A 16,654-nucleotide genomic window follows, 5' to 3' on the forward strand; every position below is an offset into this window, starting at 1 on the left:
TCGCATTACACGCAGAGAAAACGACAGTTAAATGGCGTCATCCTCAATCACCAACCAGATTGACAAAGGTCAAGCCACAGTCATTTGGACGCAAACTGATAGCTACAATCTTTGGGATCGGTTTGGTATACTGCTGAGTGATTAATTCACGTGGAACGACTATAAATGCAGAAGCCTACTGCGAAGTTCTACGTAAATTACATCGTGGCATTCAAAATCGGCGACGTGAGCGGCTGACCGACGGTGTCGTCCTGCTGCACGATAACGCACGTCGACGGTTCGACGCGTGATTTACTGAAAACATTTGGATTGGAAATTTATGATCACCCACCATATAGTCCAGACTTTGCTCCTTCTGATTACCATTTGTTTGGGAAATTAAAGAATTTTTGAGTGGTAAGCATTTTTCACAGGTGATGATGAACTTAAAAATGCTGTTAATCGGTGGCCATAAATGGACTGGCAGCAGAAGAATATGACGATGGTGTATCGCTACGATAAATGTCTTAATTCATGTGGCGAGTTTATAGAGAGTCAATAAAAAATGTGTATAAAGTTTTCAGATTAAAGTTTTTTTACAATGAAATGGTCTTTACTTAGAGATAACCTCTTGTAGTATGCTGACAGTAGATCATGATAAAGAATAATTAATTAGGTATAAAATATAATGCTTATTGATGATTCAAAAAGTCAATGTATTGCTCTAAGTTATTGATATAACTAGCAATAATCTATGTTAAACAAAGTAAATGTATAGAAAGTTTGTATAGGATGGTAACTCAAACAATGCGATGAAAACAAAAACATTTGTTAGTGATGTTTTTATCTAAGTAGTATTTTTCTTTACATATTACAAAGCAGAAGGGATAAAATTTAATTATAAAAAAGCAAAATTATTCTTAGAAAAATTTAAAGGTAATGGAATTTTAATAATGAAAATTGGTTGAGTATTAAGATATTTAAATCTTAAAAATTAAATAAAATCTTAATTAGAATTTGTAGTATTTTTATATTAATATTGTTAAAAATCCTTTATTGGAACTATTTCTACAATAAGGTAATAAATATTAAATGAATCATAATAATATCTTTATTTTTTTTCCAGTACAATAAATTTGAAAACTTTAAAAAATGATAAATTTGGATATTTTAGGATATATGTCAAAGTTTACAACCTTAAAGAAAAAGCAAATTTGAATTTTTAAAAGCAGTAAATCAGTTCACAGGTTCAAGAGTTATGAGCATTTAAAACTTTTAATTGAAATAAAAAACTATTTGACCTATCTTTTTGAATAAAAATACATTTATCTCTGTATAGCCAATCAGTTATAGCAGTGCTTGTGGAGGGGAGTAGATGTATCGCTGTAAATAGAGGAAAAAGCACCATGTCAGAACGGCTCTGCTCTACTTTTTAAAGGTTAAAATAGTTTGGGAAGTAAAGTTATAAAAGAAAATTAACAAACAATAAAGAAGGAAGATTAATCAACATGAGGTGCTGCAAAAATATAGCAGTCTCGTAAGTTGTAATTATCCATGTAATGTAATTGCAAAGTTTAATGAAACTACGCTTTCTTTCACAAATCCCTTTGTGAAAGAACCATGAGTTTTTATTTTTATTACCTTGTTGGTACTGAAATTTGTTATTATTATTCTTTTTTTTTTTCTTTTTTTTTTTACTTTAGTGCATTTGCAATTTTCTTATACTGTTGTTAGTTCTTTTAACTTCTTTATTTTTATATATTTCAGTATGGAACAAAGCATATAATATTTTCCTTGGAAGAAGCAGGCCATAAAGGTATTAATAGTGTTTTAATATGCGGTGGATTAGCTAAGAACAAACTATTTGTTCAGACTCATGCTGATGTAATCGGCTGTACAGTTTTGATACCAAAAGAAGAACAATCTGTATTATTGGGTTCAGCAATGTTGGCTGCTACAGCTGCTGGTAAATTTACTACTGTACAACAAGCTGTTCGTGGTATGGCTTGTCCTGCTCATGTTGTAGAACCAAATAATAAAATTTTTGAGTGAGTGTAAATTCATTTTTAAGTAGAATTTAACACGATAATGATTTTAGTAGTTGATATGGATACTTGGTACTTGTGTATTAGCCCGTCGACTAATAAATTGCAAACTTTTGGGTTATTGTTAATATCATCCATTATATTACCACTTTTATAACATTTATATTTATTTTATAAATATAATTTAACCAAACTTAACTTACTCTCACTTTGCTCACTAACCTTGACTAATTAACACAAGGTTAGCAAGCGTAGGTTAAGTTTGGTTAGATTATATTTATAATTTATATCTATAATTATAAGCAATAATGCTTACAGTTTTAATGTGTAAATTATGTTAATGATCATGTTACTTTGAAGTTATGGGATCATTATGGTTATAGTTGATGGGCTAATACATAAGTACCTGATACCTTTTTCAAAAACATTGAATTATGTAAATTTTCACTTTTTCTTATTTCCTTATAATTTTTTAGTTATTTGTGTTGTAAGAATAAATCTGCATTTGGACTCTTGAAAGATCAATACTGAAGGGAGAGGAGTGGGAGGTTTAAATTTTAGATATTATTTTTTCAGGAAATACTTAGAGCACTTCATCCAAATGAATTTTTATTTGTTATCATTTAGAAATGCCTTTAAATTTCTCATACTTTTAATAGAGAAGAACTGACGGGTGCATAGACATTCAGTGGTTAATACATTGAGTTCTAGCACCCATTTTATTAAATCTGTTTTCCTTTTAATTTTGTATTTATTTTGCGTAGCAAGACTAAATTGATGTTAAAACACCACTACAAAAGGGAGAGTAGTGGAGGTTTAAATTTTAGATATTTTTCACTGATGCTAGCTGTATATAGCATATTTCAGATCTTTATTAAACTCAGTTAACAATAGTTAGAAATATGAAGTTACACAAAATAAAATTTTAAAACTTTTTTAAATTAATATAATAGGCAGTATATTAGCCAGAAGTATATACAGGTGGCACAAAACAATGGGAACTTTTGAAATTCATAGTGGCAGCCACACACAGTTTGCAGCACTGCTTTATGCAGAGGCAACTGCCACTCGGGCATCATGGAGCAGTGGAATGGTCAACAGTGTGCTTTCGCCATAAAAAAAATTTTACAAAACCAATGATAGTTTGTAAGGTGCACAGAGGGAGTTCTGATGGCATTACAGTTTAGGTCATGATCCATAAAAATGTGGATTAAAAACTTTTTGAAGAGACTGGATCGGCTCTGAAAAAGGATGACCAAGAAGTGCTTGTACTCCACACAATATTGAGGCTGTATGCATTTCAGTCATACGCCCATGGTGTTCAATTCTTAAGCAAGTCACCTTCAGGTTGTCCTGAGAGAATGTTCATTTCAACTTAAAATTGTATCCTTACAAGTTACAGATCATGCAAGAACTAAAGGAGAATGATCACCAGTTCCACTTTGATTTCTGTCAAAAAATTATGGCAAATATTAACGAGGACAAACAATTTCTAGACAAGCTATGGGTGTCAGATGAGGGACATTTCCATCTCACAGGTTATGTGAACAAGCAGAACTATTGTTACTAGGCAGACAGCCCATGAACCCTAATGAAGTTCATGAAAGCCCTTTACACAACAGCAAGGTAACAGTATGCTGTGGAGTTTTATCACATGGGGTCATTGGATTATACTTTTTTTAAAATGAGGAGCAAATCATGATGACTGTCATTTCTGATTGGTATGTTCACATGCTGCAATCTTTTCTTACGGCTGCATTGAACAATTTCGCACGCCAGCATAAAGCCTGGTTTCAACAGAATGTTGCGACATCTCACACTGTAAGGCAGTCGATAGCAGCTCAATGAGAATTATTCAGCGACATTCCCTGGCCCCCAAGATCACCAGATTTGTCAGTTTGTGATTTTTTCTTGTGGGGATACCGTAAGAGCATGGTCTTTAAGAGTTGGCCAAAGACTGGGTGAATTGAAACGAGCACTTCAAGACAAAATTCCTGGCATCCTGCCTGAGATGTTAGAGCATGCAATGGGAAACCTCAACAGCAGATTGGCAAATTCCATATGTAGAGGAGGTCACTATCTACCTACCTGACCTAATTTTCAAAAACTGTTATTAGGTATTTTGATAATTTTATATGTTTATATATATTATATTTTTAATTGTAATGGTTAGGTTTCTGTCAATAAATTTTTTTGTTACATTTTTCAAAAGTTCCCATTTTTTTGTGTCGCCCATATTTTGAGTTAAAAATATGCATTTTGACAAAATGAATAAAAAATATTCTCAACAATTTTTAGATGACATGGTTAATGACTTGGAATTAATCAAATATGTCATAACAAGAAACATGGGGTATGGATATGATTTTGAAATGAAAGTCTCAACCCAATAGAAGGAAGCTTCTTGAAGAACAAAAAAAGACAAAAAAAAGGATACCAAGTTCAATTAAATGTTAGTTCTCCTTACTGTTTTTTCGATTTCAATGGGGTCTTGTATTTTCAGTTTTTATCAGAAGGTTGTTCAATCAACAAACAATATTACTTAGCAATTTTACATCATTTTCTTTGGCAGTCTGAAAAAAGTGACTGCAAATGTAGGCAAACAATTCTTGAATTTTGCATCATGGTAATGCTCTAGGTCATATTTTACTATTAAGATTACACTAGATTGCAGCTTCAGCCTCTGTATTCAATAAACATGGCACCCTGCAAATTCACTGATTATTTTTTCTTGTTCTCAATAATTTAGAGTACATTAAAAGAACACTTATTTGTGATAATAGATGAGATAAAGAAAAAAATTGTTAATAATAAATGTAAACATAAAGCTATACAAAAAAATGTTTTCTACAAATATTTTGAGGATTGGAAGAAAAACTGGCATAAGTTTGTAGCATCTCTGAAGGATTACAATGAACCTAACAACTAAATTATTTTTTATAAAAATTAAAATTCTTATTTTTTTTAATCTCACTTCATTTATCAATAATAGTCTTAAATGATAGTTAAAAGATTTCAGAAGTACATTAATATGATAGAACTGAATAAAAACCATAGAAGATGAGAACAAATCCCATTACATCTCTGGTATTTTTCACAAAATCTGTGCTGACAACATTATGGCTTTGGCACACAGAGTGTTTGCTGTATTATGAGCAAATTCAGTAATTGTTGGGCCTACAGTCCCAACAAGACTGAAATCCATTTATTCCTGGAATATGAGATGCATCAGAATCAAATAAACAATAAATTGTTAATTTTTTTTTTACACCAGTTAATTATTTTAATCTTTTCTTTTTTTAGGTTCCATAAGAAGAAATATGAAGTATTTGTACGCATGTTAGATGATCAGAAAGCATATAAAAGAATTATGGATTCATAATCGTTATTAAGAATTTAATAGATTAATTGTTAATTTCTTAATAATACTTACAGCATTTTACTTAATGTTTAAACATTAATATTGTATTTTAACCATTCCATTATTTAACATTATTGTAGTGTTTTAATTTTTATGTTGTTAGTATATTGATATTATATTTGTATGTAATAAAAATGTATGTACACTAAATTTAAACAAAAACTTTTTTGTGTTTTATAATTTTATTTTTTGGAATCATTTATTTATTATTCCTGTATTAACACATGGGAAATTACCACCCTCTGTCTAATCATTTCTTTTTATTGTGAAAAATGGATTTTATAGCATATCAATGTGCTACAGAAATTATTATGTCGGTTTAATTATATCTAATAGCATTTGAATCTATTTTAATTGATTTTTAAATAATGGTTCTTACAAATACCTGTCAAGATTTTGATGTCTCAGCTAAAATTATAAAAAGCCAACAGAAGGTTGCATAACTTTCCCGAGTTTGCCTTTGACAGTTTTTTATTTCAAATTGCCACTGGGTTTTTAAATATTAGTGACTATTAATATTAAGTCGATCAAATCAGTTATAAAATATAAATAGAAAATGATTTTAAATGACAGATTTAGTAAATGATTTTAGAATTGTTTTCTATGCAGTGTTCCTAGAGATTCTGATGATATTTCACTAGATGGTTGAGGGGCACCAAATGTTGCAATATTTACCTTATGTAAAAATTAATGCACCTTACCCTTGTCTTTAAAAATTAATTCAATAATGATCTCACATACATAAATCCTTTAGCCGAATTTGGTTCTTAATGGTTAAGCTGGTTTAGAAATATTAATTCAAAATCTAAAGAACAATTATTTTGGATATGGCCATATCCCCTTGGTGGGCTTATTTAGAAAAATATTTTTTCTGTGTTTTGCAAGGTTATAGTAATCCTTAAACTTTATCCCTTTGTCCAATTAAGTTCAAAATTTAATGGTATCAATGCCCCATATATAGAAATACTTAAGCAAAATTTCAATTTTATTTCTAGAAGCCCTGAGATATTTATGAAAATACAGGCCGACCTAGAAATGTACGAATGTATGTACAACCATCCTTCTAGAATTTTCCAAGGTTTTTTTTTTGTGTTTAGATTGGAGTGTCATGAAACATCAAGATTTTCAAAAATCATCATTCCCTAAAATTTTGATCAATCACCATAGCTATAGCCTGTATAGTTATAGATAGTCCAGCAAATAATAGAAGATGGGACATCAGTTTTGGTCAAACTTATGGATCTGATTTAGAACCTACCTCAGAATAAACGAAAAAGGATTTACATGGACAAATTGCCTATCTCACATCATTTTCTCATTGTCCACAATTTTGTTTTTTTAAAAATAAACATTACAATCTTAAGAAAGGGTTGAGATATTTTAATGAAATTTGATTTATATCCAACAACATGTACAAAATGAATAAGTTGAAAAATTTTACCTTTGAAAATTCCATAAGACATTTTTTTTAATCATTAATAGTAACATAAATATTAGTTTAATTAAATTTAGTTTTTATTAGATAAAATATGAAAACATTTTTTTGTAAACAAAATAACCATATTTTTTCTAATCACTTTATAAATATGAGATACGTTTGAATTGTTAGGAGTTTTTTTTTGTCTTCAGTCATTTGACTGGTTTGATGCAGCTCTCCAAGATTCCCTATCTAGTGCTAGTCATTTCATTTCAGTATACCCTCTACATCCTACATCCCTAACAATTTGTTTTACATATTCCAAATGTGGCCTGCCTATACAATTTTTTCCTTCTACCTGTCCTTCCAATATTAAAGCGACTATTCCAGGATGCCTTAGTATGTGGCCTATAAGTCTGTCTCTTCTTTTAACTATATTTTTCCAAATGCTTCTTTCTTCATCTATTTGCCGCAATACCTCTTCATTTGTCACTTTACCCACCCATCTGATTTTTAACATTCTCCTATAGCACCACATTTCAAAAGCTTCTAATCTTTTCTTCTCAGATACTTTGATTGTCCAAGCTTCACTTCCATATAAAGCGACACTCCGAACATATACTTTCAAAAATTTTTTCCTGACATTTAAATTAATTTTTGATATAAACAAATTATATTTCTGACTGAAGGCTCGTTTCGCTTGTGCTATTCGTCATTTTATATCGCTCCTGCTTTGTCCATCTTTAGTAATTCTACTTCCCAAATAACAAAATTCTTGTACCTTTATAATCTTTTCTCCTCCTATATTCACATTCAGTGGTCCATCTTTGTTATTTCTACTACATTTCATTACTTTTGTTTTGTACTTGTTTATTTTCATGCGATAGTTCTTGCGTAGGACTTCATCTATGCCGTTCATTGTTTCTTCTAAATCCTTTTTACTCTCGGCTAGAATTACTATATCATCAGCAAATCGTAGCATCTTTATCTTTTCACCTTGTACTGTTACTCCGAATCTAAATTGTTCTTTAACATCATTAACTGCTAGTTCCATGTAAAGATTAAAAAGTAACGGAGATGGGGAACATCCTTGTCGGATTCCCTTTCTTATTACGGCTTCTTTCTTATGTTCTTCAATTATTACTGTTGCTGCTTGATTCCTGTACATGTTAGCAATTGTTCTTCTATCTCTGTATTTGAACCCTAATTTTTTATAAAATGCTGAACATTTTATTCCAGTCTACGTTATCGAATGCATTTTCTAGGTCTATAAACGCCAAGTATGTTGGTTTGTTTTTCTTTAATCTTCCTTCTACTATTAATCTGAGGCCTAAAATTGCTTCCCTTGTCCCTATACTTTTCCTGAAACCAAATTGGTCTTCTCCTAACACTTCTTCCACTCTCCTCTCAATTCTTCTGTATAGAATTCTAGTTAAGATTTTTGATGCATGACTAGTTAAACTAATTGTTCTGTATTTTCACATTTATCTGCTCCTTTTTTCTTTGGTATCATGACTATAACATTCTTTTTGAATTCTGACGGAACTTCCCCTTTTTCGTAAATATTACACTCCAGTTTGTATAATCTATCAATCGCTTCCTCACCTGCACTGCGCAGTAATTCTACAGGTATTCCGTCTATTCCAGGAGCTTTTCTGCCATTTAAATCTTTTAATGCTCTCTTAAATTCAGATCTCAGTATTGTTTCTCCCATTTCATCCCCCTCAACTTCCTCTTCTTCCTCTATAACACCATTTTCTAATTCATTTCCTCCGTATAACTCTTCAATATATTCCACCCATCTATCGACTTTACCTTTCGTATTATATATTGGTGTACCATCTTTGTTTAACAGTAGTTGTTAATAGTAGATAGCAAAAATTATGCAGTCTGGCAATTTTGTTTTCTCACAATTGTATATTTATTTTGTACTTGTTGATGGATTGTTGTTGTACATGTACACCAAATTTCATTAAAATATCTACTATCCCTTCTTTACCTATCACATTTTATTGAAAAAAAACATGAAATGGCGGCAAAAATTAAATGAGATAGGGCATTTGTCCACTTAAACTTTTTTTGTTTTCTTTGATGTCGTGATTCAGTCCCTTAAGTTTGGCCAACACTCTCTCAGAGACTGTCAGGGGAAAAAAAATGTGATGCCTTTTTGTGCAGTGGAGTTGAAAATCAGACCAAAGCTTGGAATTATTAGCCAAATATTAATGTGCCAAATTTCAACTTTTTTGGTTAAAGATGTTCAAGGTATGAGGTAAAAATATTAAGAAATAATGTTAAAAATATGTTCACCCTACCCTAAATCTGATAGATTTAAAACTTTGGAATTTTAAATAATTTAATAACTACTTTCACCACACTGAAGGTCAATTTTTTATGATCATCAAAAAGTAAAGATTAAAAACTTTGAAGACTTCCTCTTCCACTTTTTTAATTTTATCCAACATTTAATGCTATTATTCCTCCCTCTCCACATAGAGATTTTTTAAGCTATTTTTGAAGGGTTTGTTGAGTCAGTCCAGAAATATTAAATAATACTGGCCAACACACTTACATACATAAATTGTGGAAATCGTTATGACTTTTTTTGTTCCGTAGATTAAAAGGGCCTTTGCAAAAACCCCCTTGATACCCAGAATTTTTGACATTCCCTGTACTTCCTTATGTATTTACTGCTGTAGCTAGCAGCAATAGAGCTATATCCAGGAAAGAAAAGATGTGTAATTATGATCAAGAAAGCATTGTGTAGTGCAAATGTATAAGAAAAGAGAATTAATCAAATAGCAAAGAGAAACAGATTAAACACATGCAGTGTATTAAATGGTAGTTGTTAAGCAGATAACATGGAAGCATTTTTTAATAAGTTATTAAATGTCCCTGGAAAGTATTATAAAGTATATTATACTTTACAATAAAACTTATTATACTTAGTATTTTAAATTCATTTTTGGTGTACGTCTTTTAAAAATATTACTGAAGTTATTGCATTTTAATTTTTTATTAGAATCTTATTATTTGTTAATGCAGATTTTATATTTAATTGAAGTAAAATTTTATTATGTTTCAAAAATGCATTGTTGCATCTTAATAAAATTACGTGTTGTAAAATTAAATTTATTCTTTTTTTTATAGTTATGGTAATTATTTCTTTTCTAATCAACGTGTAGCGGGGTATGATATTAACATTATGAACATATGTGTTCATTAACTAAACATTTGTCAGTTGATTTCACATGTCTATTGTTATTTCATCACATATAATTATATACAATTCTTCCATTCATAATTTTACTTTTGTATGAATTATTTAATGTATTTTATTTATTGTTTAATTATTTAACAAAATGTTTAGTTTTATTTTTAAAAATAATTATAAATTTTATTTTGTTATAAACTTATTTTATTACTCAGTATTTTCTTTAAGTTTTGAAAATTATAATTTTTCATTTGATACATCTTCAAAAATGTGTTACGTTGTTAGTAAAGATGCTTTAAAATTTTCTGGCTCAGCTACTCCATATAAATTTGTTGGCAATTTATCTACAAAACAATTTCAGTTTCCAGGTATGTTTATTCTCATTTTAATATAATTTAAAATTTTTTCAGTATAATATAAAATAATTTAATAATAATATATAATTTTTTTTTCATTTTTATTATAATTTTCACTCTGTAATAACCTTAATTATTAATTAGTTTTAACCTCAAAGTACCAACTAAATGATATATTTCCAATCTGGTATGGGCATTCTCATTTTTTTTTTTCAATTTTTACCTTCTGTCTTTCCCTCTAAAGCTAAATTAAATATTTTAACCTATTATTAATTTCTTTAGGACATCAAGGAATGCCCTTTTTTACCAAACTGAGGACAGCATGTTATAAGATGTCTCATATTATGTGATCAGAATTACAGATTTTTAATTGAACATCATCTCAGGACAAAAGTTTAATCTATTAAATTTCAAAACACAGTTGATGAGAACATTAAGTAGTAACCAGTGAACCAGATTTTGTATTAAAGAAAAAAGAGAAATACTAAAAGAGATGTACTGATTACTAATAGACCATTAATAAAGCGTTATGTAAAACACTTATGAACAACATATGTTCGTATTTATATACTTAATTCATTTTAAAGCCAACAGGCCAAGCTGCTGGTGTAATCTTAGTATGTTGCCTTCCAGATGTCTTGGGTTATATTTCCAGCAAGTTCTGGTATCTTTTCTTACATCTCATTTTTTCCTTGTTAATAAAATATGATAAGAAACACGGTTAACAGCAAAAAGATAAAATTCAGTGGTTAAGTAAACTAAAACTATTTTTATAAAACTGACAACACTGAGCTGGGCTTGTGTAATAACTACACATGTGGTGTAATTTTGTTGATATTGCAATTAATGTTTTTTTCTTCAAACATATCTAACTGTTTTATTTTTAATAGAAAGTATTCAAATTTAATGAAAATGTCAGTCTACATTCTTTAACAGCTAAAACAAATTGTTAGTAGTAAGAACCATTAAATCTTTTGTGTCGGACGATTCAGTGGTATTTTCATAGTTGTTAATTACCATTACTTCTGGTTGTCTCTTTTTGTTAATAACCACAGCCATAATTAAGTTTGCATTAACAGTCGCAATGCTCACGTACTACTTACAAACAAAATTTCAGGTACAAAATTTCAGGAAGTAATGATTAATTATTTTTTTAAATGTTATTCAATTTCAAAACAAACAGAATCCAGTATAAATGAAACAATTATGAATTGTAAATATCATGAAGTTTTAAGACAATAGTACTTACTGTGCAAGGTTCTAAAAGCAATAACAGCAGAGCCTTTCTAATAGCTGGAAAAAAAAATTCACTCCTTTCAAAACCTCAACTATATCTGGCACTTCCTGTACCTCATTCAACATTTTGAACCACAATTCCGTTTTTCTTTCAATGCCTTCTAACTTGTAGAAAGTTGCATAAGAGGAAGTACTTTCACTCCAGTCCACCAGTGAAACACCTCTCATATTACTTGGATGGAAATTTATCAATGAAAATGCAGGTGATTTGCCTGCAAAAAATCTGAATTCTAAAGATACGAGGGTTATTTTTTTTCAAGGTCTGATCGGTCGTGAAATAAAAACCTACGCAAAAATCAGATGAATCTTTGGGCATATGTGTTGTGCAGCGTCTCTAGTATGGCCTTCAATCACGCTGCATCACTTGTTTAGTTCTGGACATGCAGCTAGCACGTAAACATGTCTACAACAATAGCATCTCCCGCCAAGTGTGAAGTGCGTGCGGTAATTTGATTTCTTCAGGCTGAGGGATTTAATGGAGCTGAAATTCATAGACGAAAAAGTAATGTGTACGGTGAAACTTCAATGAGTGACAGCAAAATGCGACAGTGGTGCAGGGACTTTAAAGCAGAACGTACAGATGTTCATGATGCAGGCGATCAGGGAAGGAAGTGAGTGTCAACTGATGATCTTGTTGAACAAGTGGTGAGGCAATTCGAGAAAATTGTCGGTTCACAATTTCTGTACTGAGTGATTCGTTTCCTGAAATTTCAAGGTCAGCTCTACACCATTGTGAGTGAGAGACTTCAGTACCACAAACTGTGTGCGAGGTGGGTTCCTAACATGCTGTCCAACCATCACAAAACAATGAGAATGGACGCCTCCCTAATGTTTCTCCAGCGCTACCACAATGAAGAAGAAGATTTTTTGAACAAAATTGTCAAAGGGGACGAGACATGGGTCCATTTCGAAACTGAAAATACAAAAGAACAATCCAAACAATGGATGCATTCTCATTCTCCCAGTAAACCAAAGAAGTTTAAGCGAACCTTCTCCAACAGAAAGTGTATGACTACTGTGTTCTGGGACCGGAATGGAGTTCTCTTGGTGGAATTCATGGAACGTGGTATAACCATCACTGTAGCCTCATACTGTGTGACTCTTCAACGTCTACGAAGGGCAATTCAGAATAAGCAGAGAGGAATGTTGTCATCAGGCATTGTCTTTCTCCATGACAATGCTCGGGGCAGCACACTGCAGCCATAACAAAGAAGCTCCTGCAGCGTTTTGGGAAGTGTTTGATCACCCACCATACAGCCCGGACTTAGCTCCATCCGATTTTCACCTCTTTGCTCACATGAAATGCTGGCTAGGAGGACAACATTTTGGCACAGACATCGAGCTGCAGACCAGCGTAGAAACATGGCTGAAAACACAGGCGGCTCCGTTCTATGATGAGGATATTGGAAAGTTGGTACCACGCTATGACAAATGTCTAAATTGGAGTTGCGACTATGTAGAGAAATAGCGTAACTATGTAAGTACTTGTTACAAATCTTTTATTTTCACTGTGGTTTTGAGTTTGTGACCGATCGGATCTTGAAAAAAAAATAACCCTCGTATTATGATAATATGACTCCAAGAAAGGAATTATTAGAGACCTTCTCCAAAATTTGGATGGATTTTTGGCTGGATGATTGATTCTCTTGGCCAGCAGTGCGAGTGGCAGTTATATAACATTAAAATATATTGCAATGTCGTCTGTTTCTTTTAAAACAGTAGTCATAACATTCTCCGCATCTTACCGATGAACTTGTATATCAAGAATAGTTTGAATCTGGTGGTTGGTACTGACTATGTCAACGGAAGTACATATGTACAGTTCCTTATAGGAAACTGTATATTTCTATATGATTCCATTATATTGGAATACTTGCAATTAATGCTACTGACAATAAATGAAGATCTGCAAGCATTTGGGAAGTATTTTTTCGTATTGCTGCATTTCCCTCTTTATCTGTCGCTAATGCATTAACAATATCAATGAAGTAATCCTTAAAAAAACAGACAGATGCCCTTGTACTTCTCTGACCACCTAGTCTCAGAAATTTTGTAATTCTAGCAGTAAGCTTGTATCCTAAAATGTATTCACAAAAATATGTGTTATCTCCTTGACAGTTTCAATGCACTTTTGAATTTGTGGGATAACATTTAAGTTGTTCACAACAAGGTTAAACTTGTGAGAAGAGCAATGGAAGTAGAAGGCTTTTTTGTACTTATGTCTCCAGATCGCCAGCACACCTTCTTCCACAAACGTGGTGGAACATCTGTCGAAGCCTAACCCCACACACTTATCAGGGTCTATTTTTATGTTTGTCACAAAATCTTCAATGGCTTTGGCAATATCATGGCATTACATCCTTCAAGCTCTACAAAGCCTAAAAATTCTTCTTGATCTCATTGGCCTTTTCATCAAAGAAATGTAACCAATAGACAGCTGTTCTTTGTAAGAAGTATCCGCAGTTTCATCAGCCAAAATGCTGCAAAGGCAAGCTTTTTTAACCCTTGTGACGATATGTTCTGTGATTGTAGCACTACATAGATCAATTATTTAATTTTGGATGATAGGTGATCGGTATGACATGTTTTTCGGCCTGTGCTCAAAATTGTCTTAATTGTGAATTGCGTGCTTAAATGCGAAAATTGCATAAGTCAATAAGTACGCCTTCATCCACATTTCTGCTTTTGAGAGATAAATCATGTGTGCCGAAAAAAATGACGCAGAAAAACGATTGAGGACAGTACTTTTTGTGTTTTCTATTAATTTTTGTGAAGACTGGTGAAATTGGGTGTCCGCTGGAACACCCTCCAAGAACAATTTTGCAGATTCCATTGCAATCTTATGTCCCTGGGGCTGTACAAGTGCCTTGCTAATCATATATATACTTGTGATTAGTGAAGTGTCTGAAGGAAAAAGAACTCCAACCACCTCTCATTGTTCTGGTTGACAGTGGAAACAACACACGATATTCTTTAGAAAGAACGAATTTCAAAGGTACCCAGACGTTTTTTTTTAACAACCTCGCCAAACCAACAAATTTTCCAATATCATCTTCATGACAACCGTTGTCTTTACTTTCACTGTGTTTCAGATTGGTTTGAACCGTAAAAGGCCTCGCAGTCTAATTGTTGTAGAGGGTGGTTGCACTTTCTTGTCCTCATCCTCATCGTTCCTGCCGGTATTTTTTTTTGTTTTAAATTTATTAAAAAAAAAAATTTAATTTGACCAAACAGTTCTTTGTACACAGTCAGCATCTTGCTGCATTAATTTGACAAAGAAGGTTCTAACTGAAATTTCTGTCAAAGTTGAGTTTTATGTGGTATATGACTGTACTAGTTGAACTTAATTTAAAAATATGATTCTTGTCATTTTTACATTAAAAACTTATGGAAGAATCATCACTAGAAAGTTTATCAGACATGCAGACATTTTTTAAAAACCACTTTTTTGGATTCTGTGATCCCAAAATGGATATTTCCATATATCCATATCATAATCATAAATTTTTCCCAAGGTAGTTAAATATTTTCCTTTCTTTACTGACGAATTTAAGATAAATTAGAAACAAGCCGCTTGTACTGATATAAAAACCGAGCAATTGCCAAGATCAGTATTAGTAATTAGGCCACGTTTTGAATTACCTTTAATTATTCATAAAAATTATTGATTATTTAAAAGAATTTAACAAAAATTATAAACTTAAATACGAAATTCTATTTTATCTTGAAAGATCTGAAAGAATCCTAACCCTGTAGTGGAAGACACACATTACCACTCCCTCCACACATAGCCCATATGGGCTTTACTGGAGATCATCTTATTTCTTAAATGGCATCTTATTTATTAAAACCTTGACATTTGACATATTTCAGTCTGCCTCACCCAGGATTCCATCGATGCGAAAGCCACAAGTGACATAACCATCAGTGTACTACTATCTATAAAGAACTCATAAAACACAACAACCAAGTCTTAAGACTGAATGGACTAAATTACATCAAAAGAACTGAACTACTTACCCAAAATGGGTAAAGTTGAGTCCAGCAAGCAATGTCAACCCACCATAAAAACAAAATCATAAACCTTAAATCAAAACAACAACAAGAATACAAGAAAGGAAAACCCAAGCAGGGTCCTAAATTCCTTCAACAATTCTCTCTTTTGCTAAATAGACTGTAAAGTTTTCCACAATTGCCCACTCGGCCTAGTCCCTCCAATTTACACGGAGATCCAATGCCGACTCGATAATATTGAGCCAACAAATGGTTTCCATGCGCATTAACTCATACTTAGAGCATTTGTACAGTACATAGTAGGCATAATCCAACCTTAACACAATCAAATCAAATGATTTCACGCCTGCAATAACTAAGATTGCCTTCTGTGAAATTGTACATTAGTTTCCCATCACCGTTAACAATAACCGCGATGTATTGAAGGTGCCTCTTGCATTTAAATTTCTCATCAAGAAACATTCTGAGGTACTTTTGAACTTGAACATATTTTATACGCTAGCCTAAGATCAATACACTGACTCAACAACAAACATCCTTTGAGGAGCATCATCATGTTCTCCAAGCTAAACGTCTTATATTGATGACCCCTCAGCTCAAGTGTCCTGCAAGCCTGGGTGGCTTGGAGTTCAATTTCTACCGCGACCATCCTTCAACCAGCAGGAGCCCATCGTCAGCATAAGCCACGATGCTACATCTGCTGGGCAACCTCAGCCACAGAAGAGAATCAAACTCCACCACCCACAACAAAGAACCCAACAAGCTGTCCTGGAGACGTCCCTTGGACAGCATCTTGCCAACCTCGCGGAGCAGCACATTTTGGTCTCTGAAGTAGCTTTGCAATACCTGCAATTCACTCACACTACACCCTTGTTTATGTAATTAATAAATGGCAGAGGGCTCCATAGATTGTTA

At 32.2% G+C, this 16,654-nt stretch overlaps 2 protein-coding genes across 6 annotated transcripts in view; both read left to right on the forward strand.

The window, feature by feature from the left end:
* The window catches only part of LOC142324019 (FGGY carbohydrate kinase domain-containing protein), a 49,720-nt gene extending 44,095 nt beyond the window's left edge, over window positions 1-5,625 (forward strand). For all 5 annotated transcript variants that reach the window (XM_075364580.1, XM_075364581.1, XM_075364582.1 and 2 more), the window contains exons 10-11: window positions 1,747-2,027; window positions 5,328-5,625. In XM_075364580.1, the coding sequence (XP_075220695.1) occupies window positions 1,747-2,027; window positions 5,328-5,406 (360 nt within the window). In that variant the 3' untranslated portion in view covers window positions 5,407-5,625. The remainder of the gene's footprint in view (window positions 1-1,746; window positions 2,028-5,327) is intronic.
* Window positions 5,626-10,119: 4,494 nt separating this feature from the next.
* The window catches only part of LOC142324020 (multiple inositol polyphosphate phosphatase 1-like), a 68,316-nt gene continuing 61,781 nt past the window's right edge, over window positions 10,120-16,654 (forward strand). Inside the window, exon 1 of the mRNA XM_075364586.1 lies at window positions 10,120-10,441. Coding sequence (XP_075220701.1) covers window positions 10,222-10,441 — 220 coding nt within the window. The 5' untranslated portion in view covers window positions 10,120-10,221. The remainder of the gene's footprint in view (window positions 10,442-16,654) is intronic.

Source organism: Lycorma delicatula, chromosome 4 (assembly GCF_047948215.1).
Source record: "Lycorma delicatula isolate Av1 chromosome 4, ASM4794821v1, whole genome shotgun sequence".
NCBI lineage: Eukaryota > Metazoa > Arthropoda > Insecta > Hemiptera > Fulgoridae > Lycorma > Lycorma delicatula.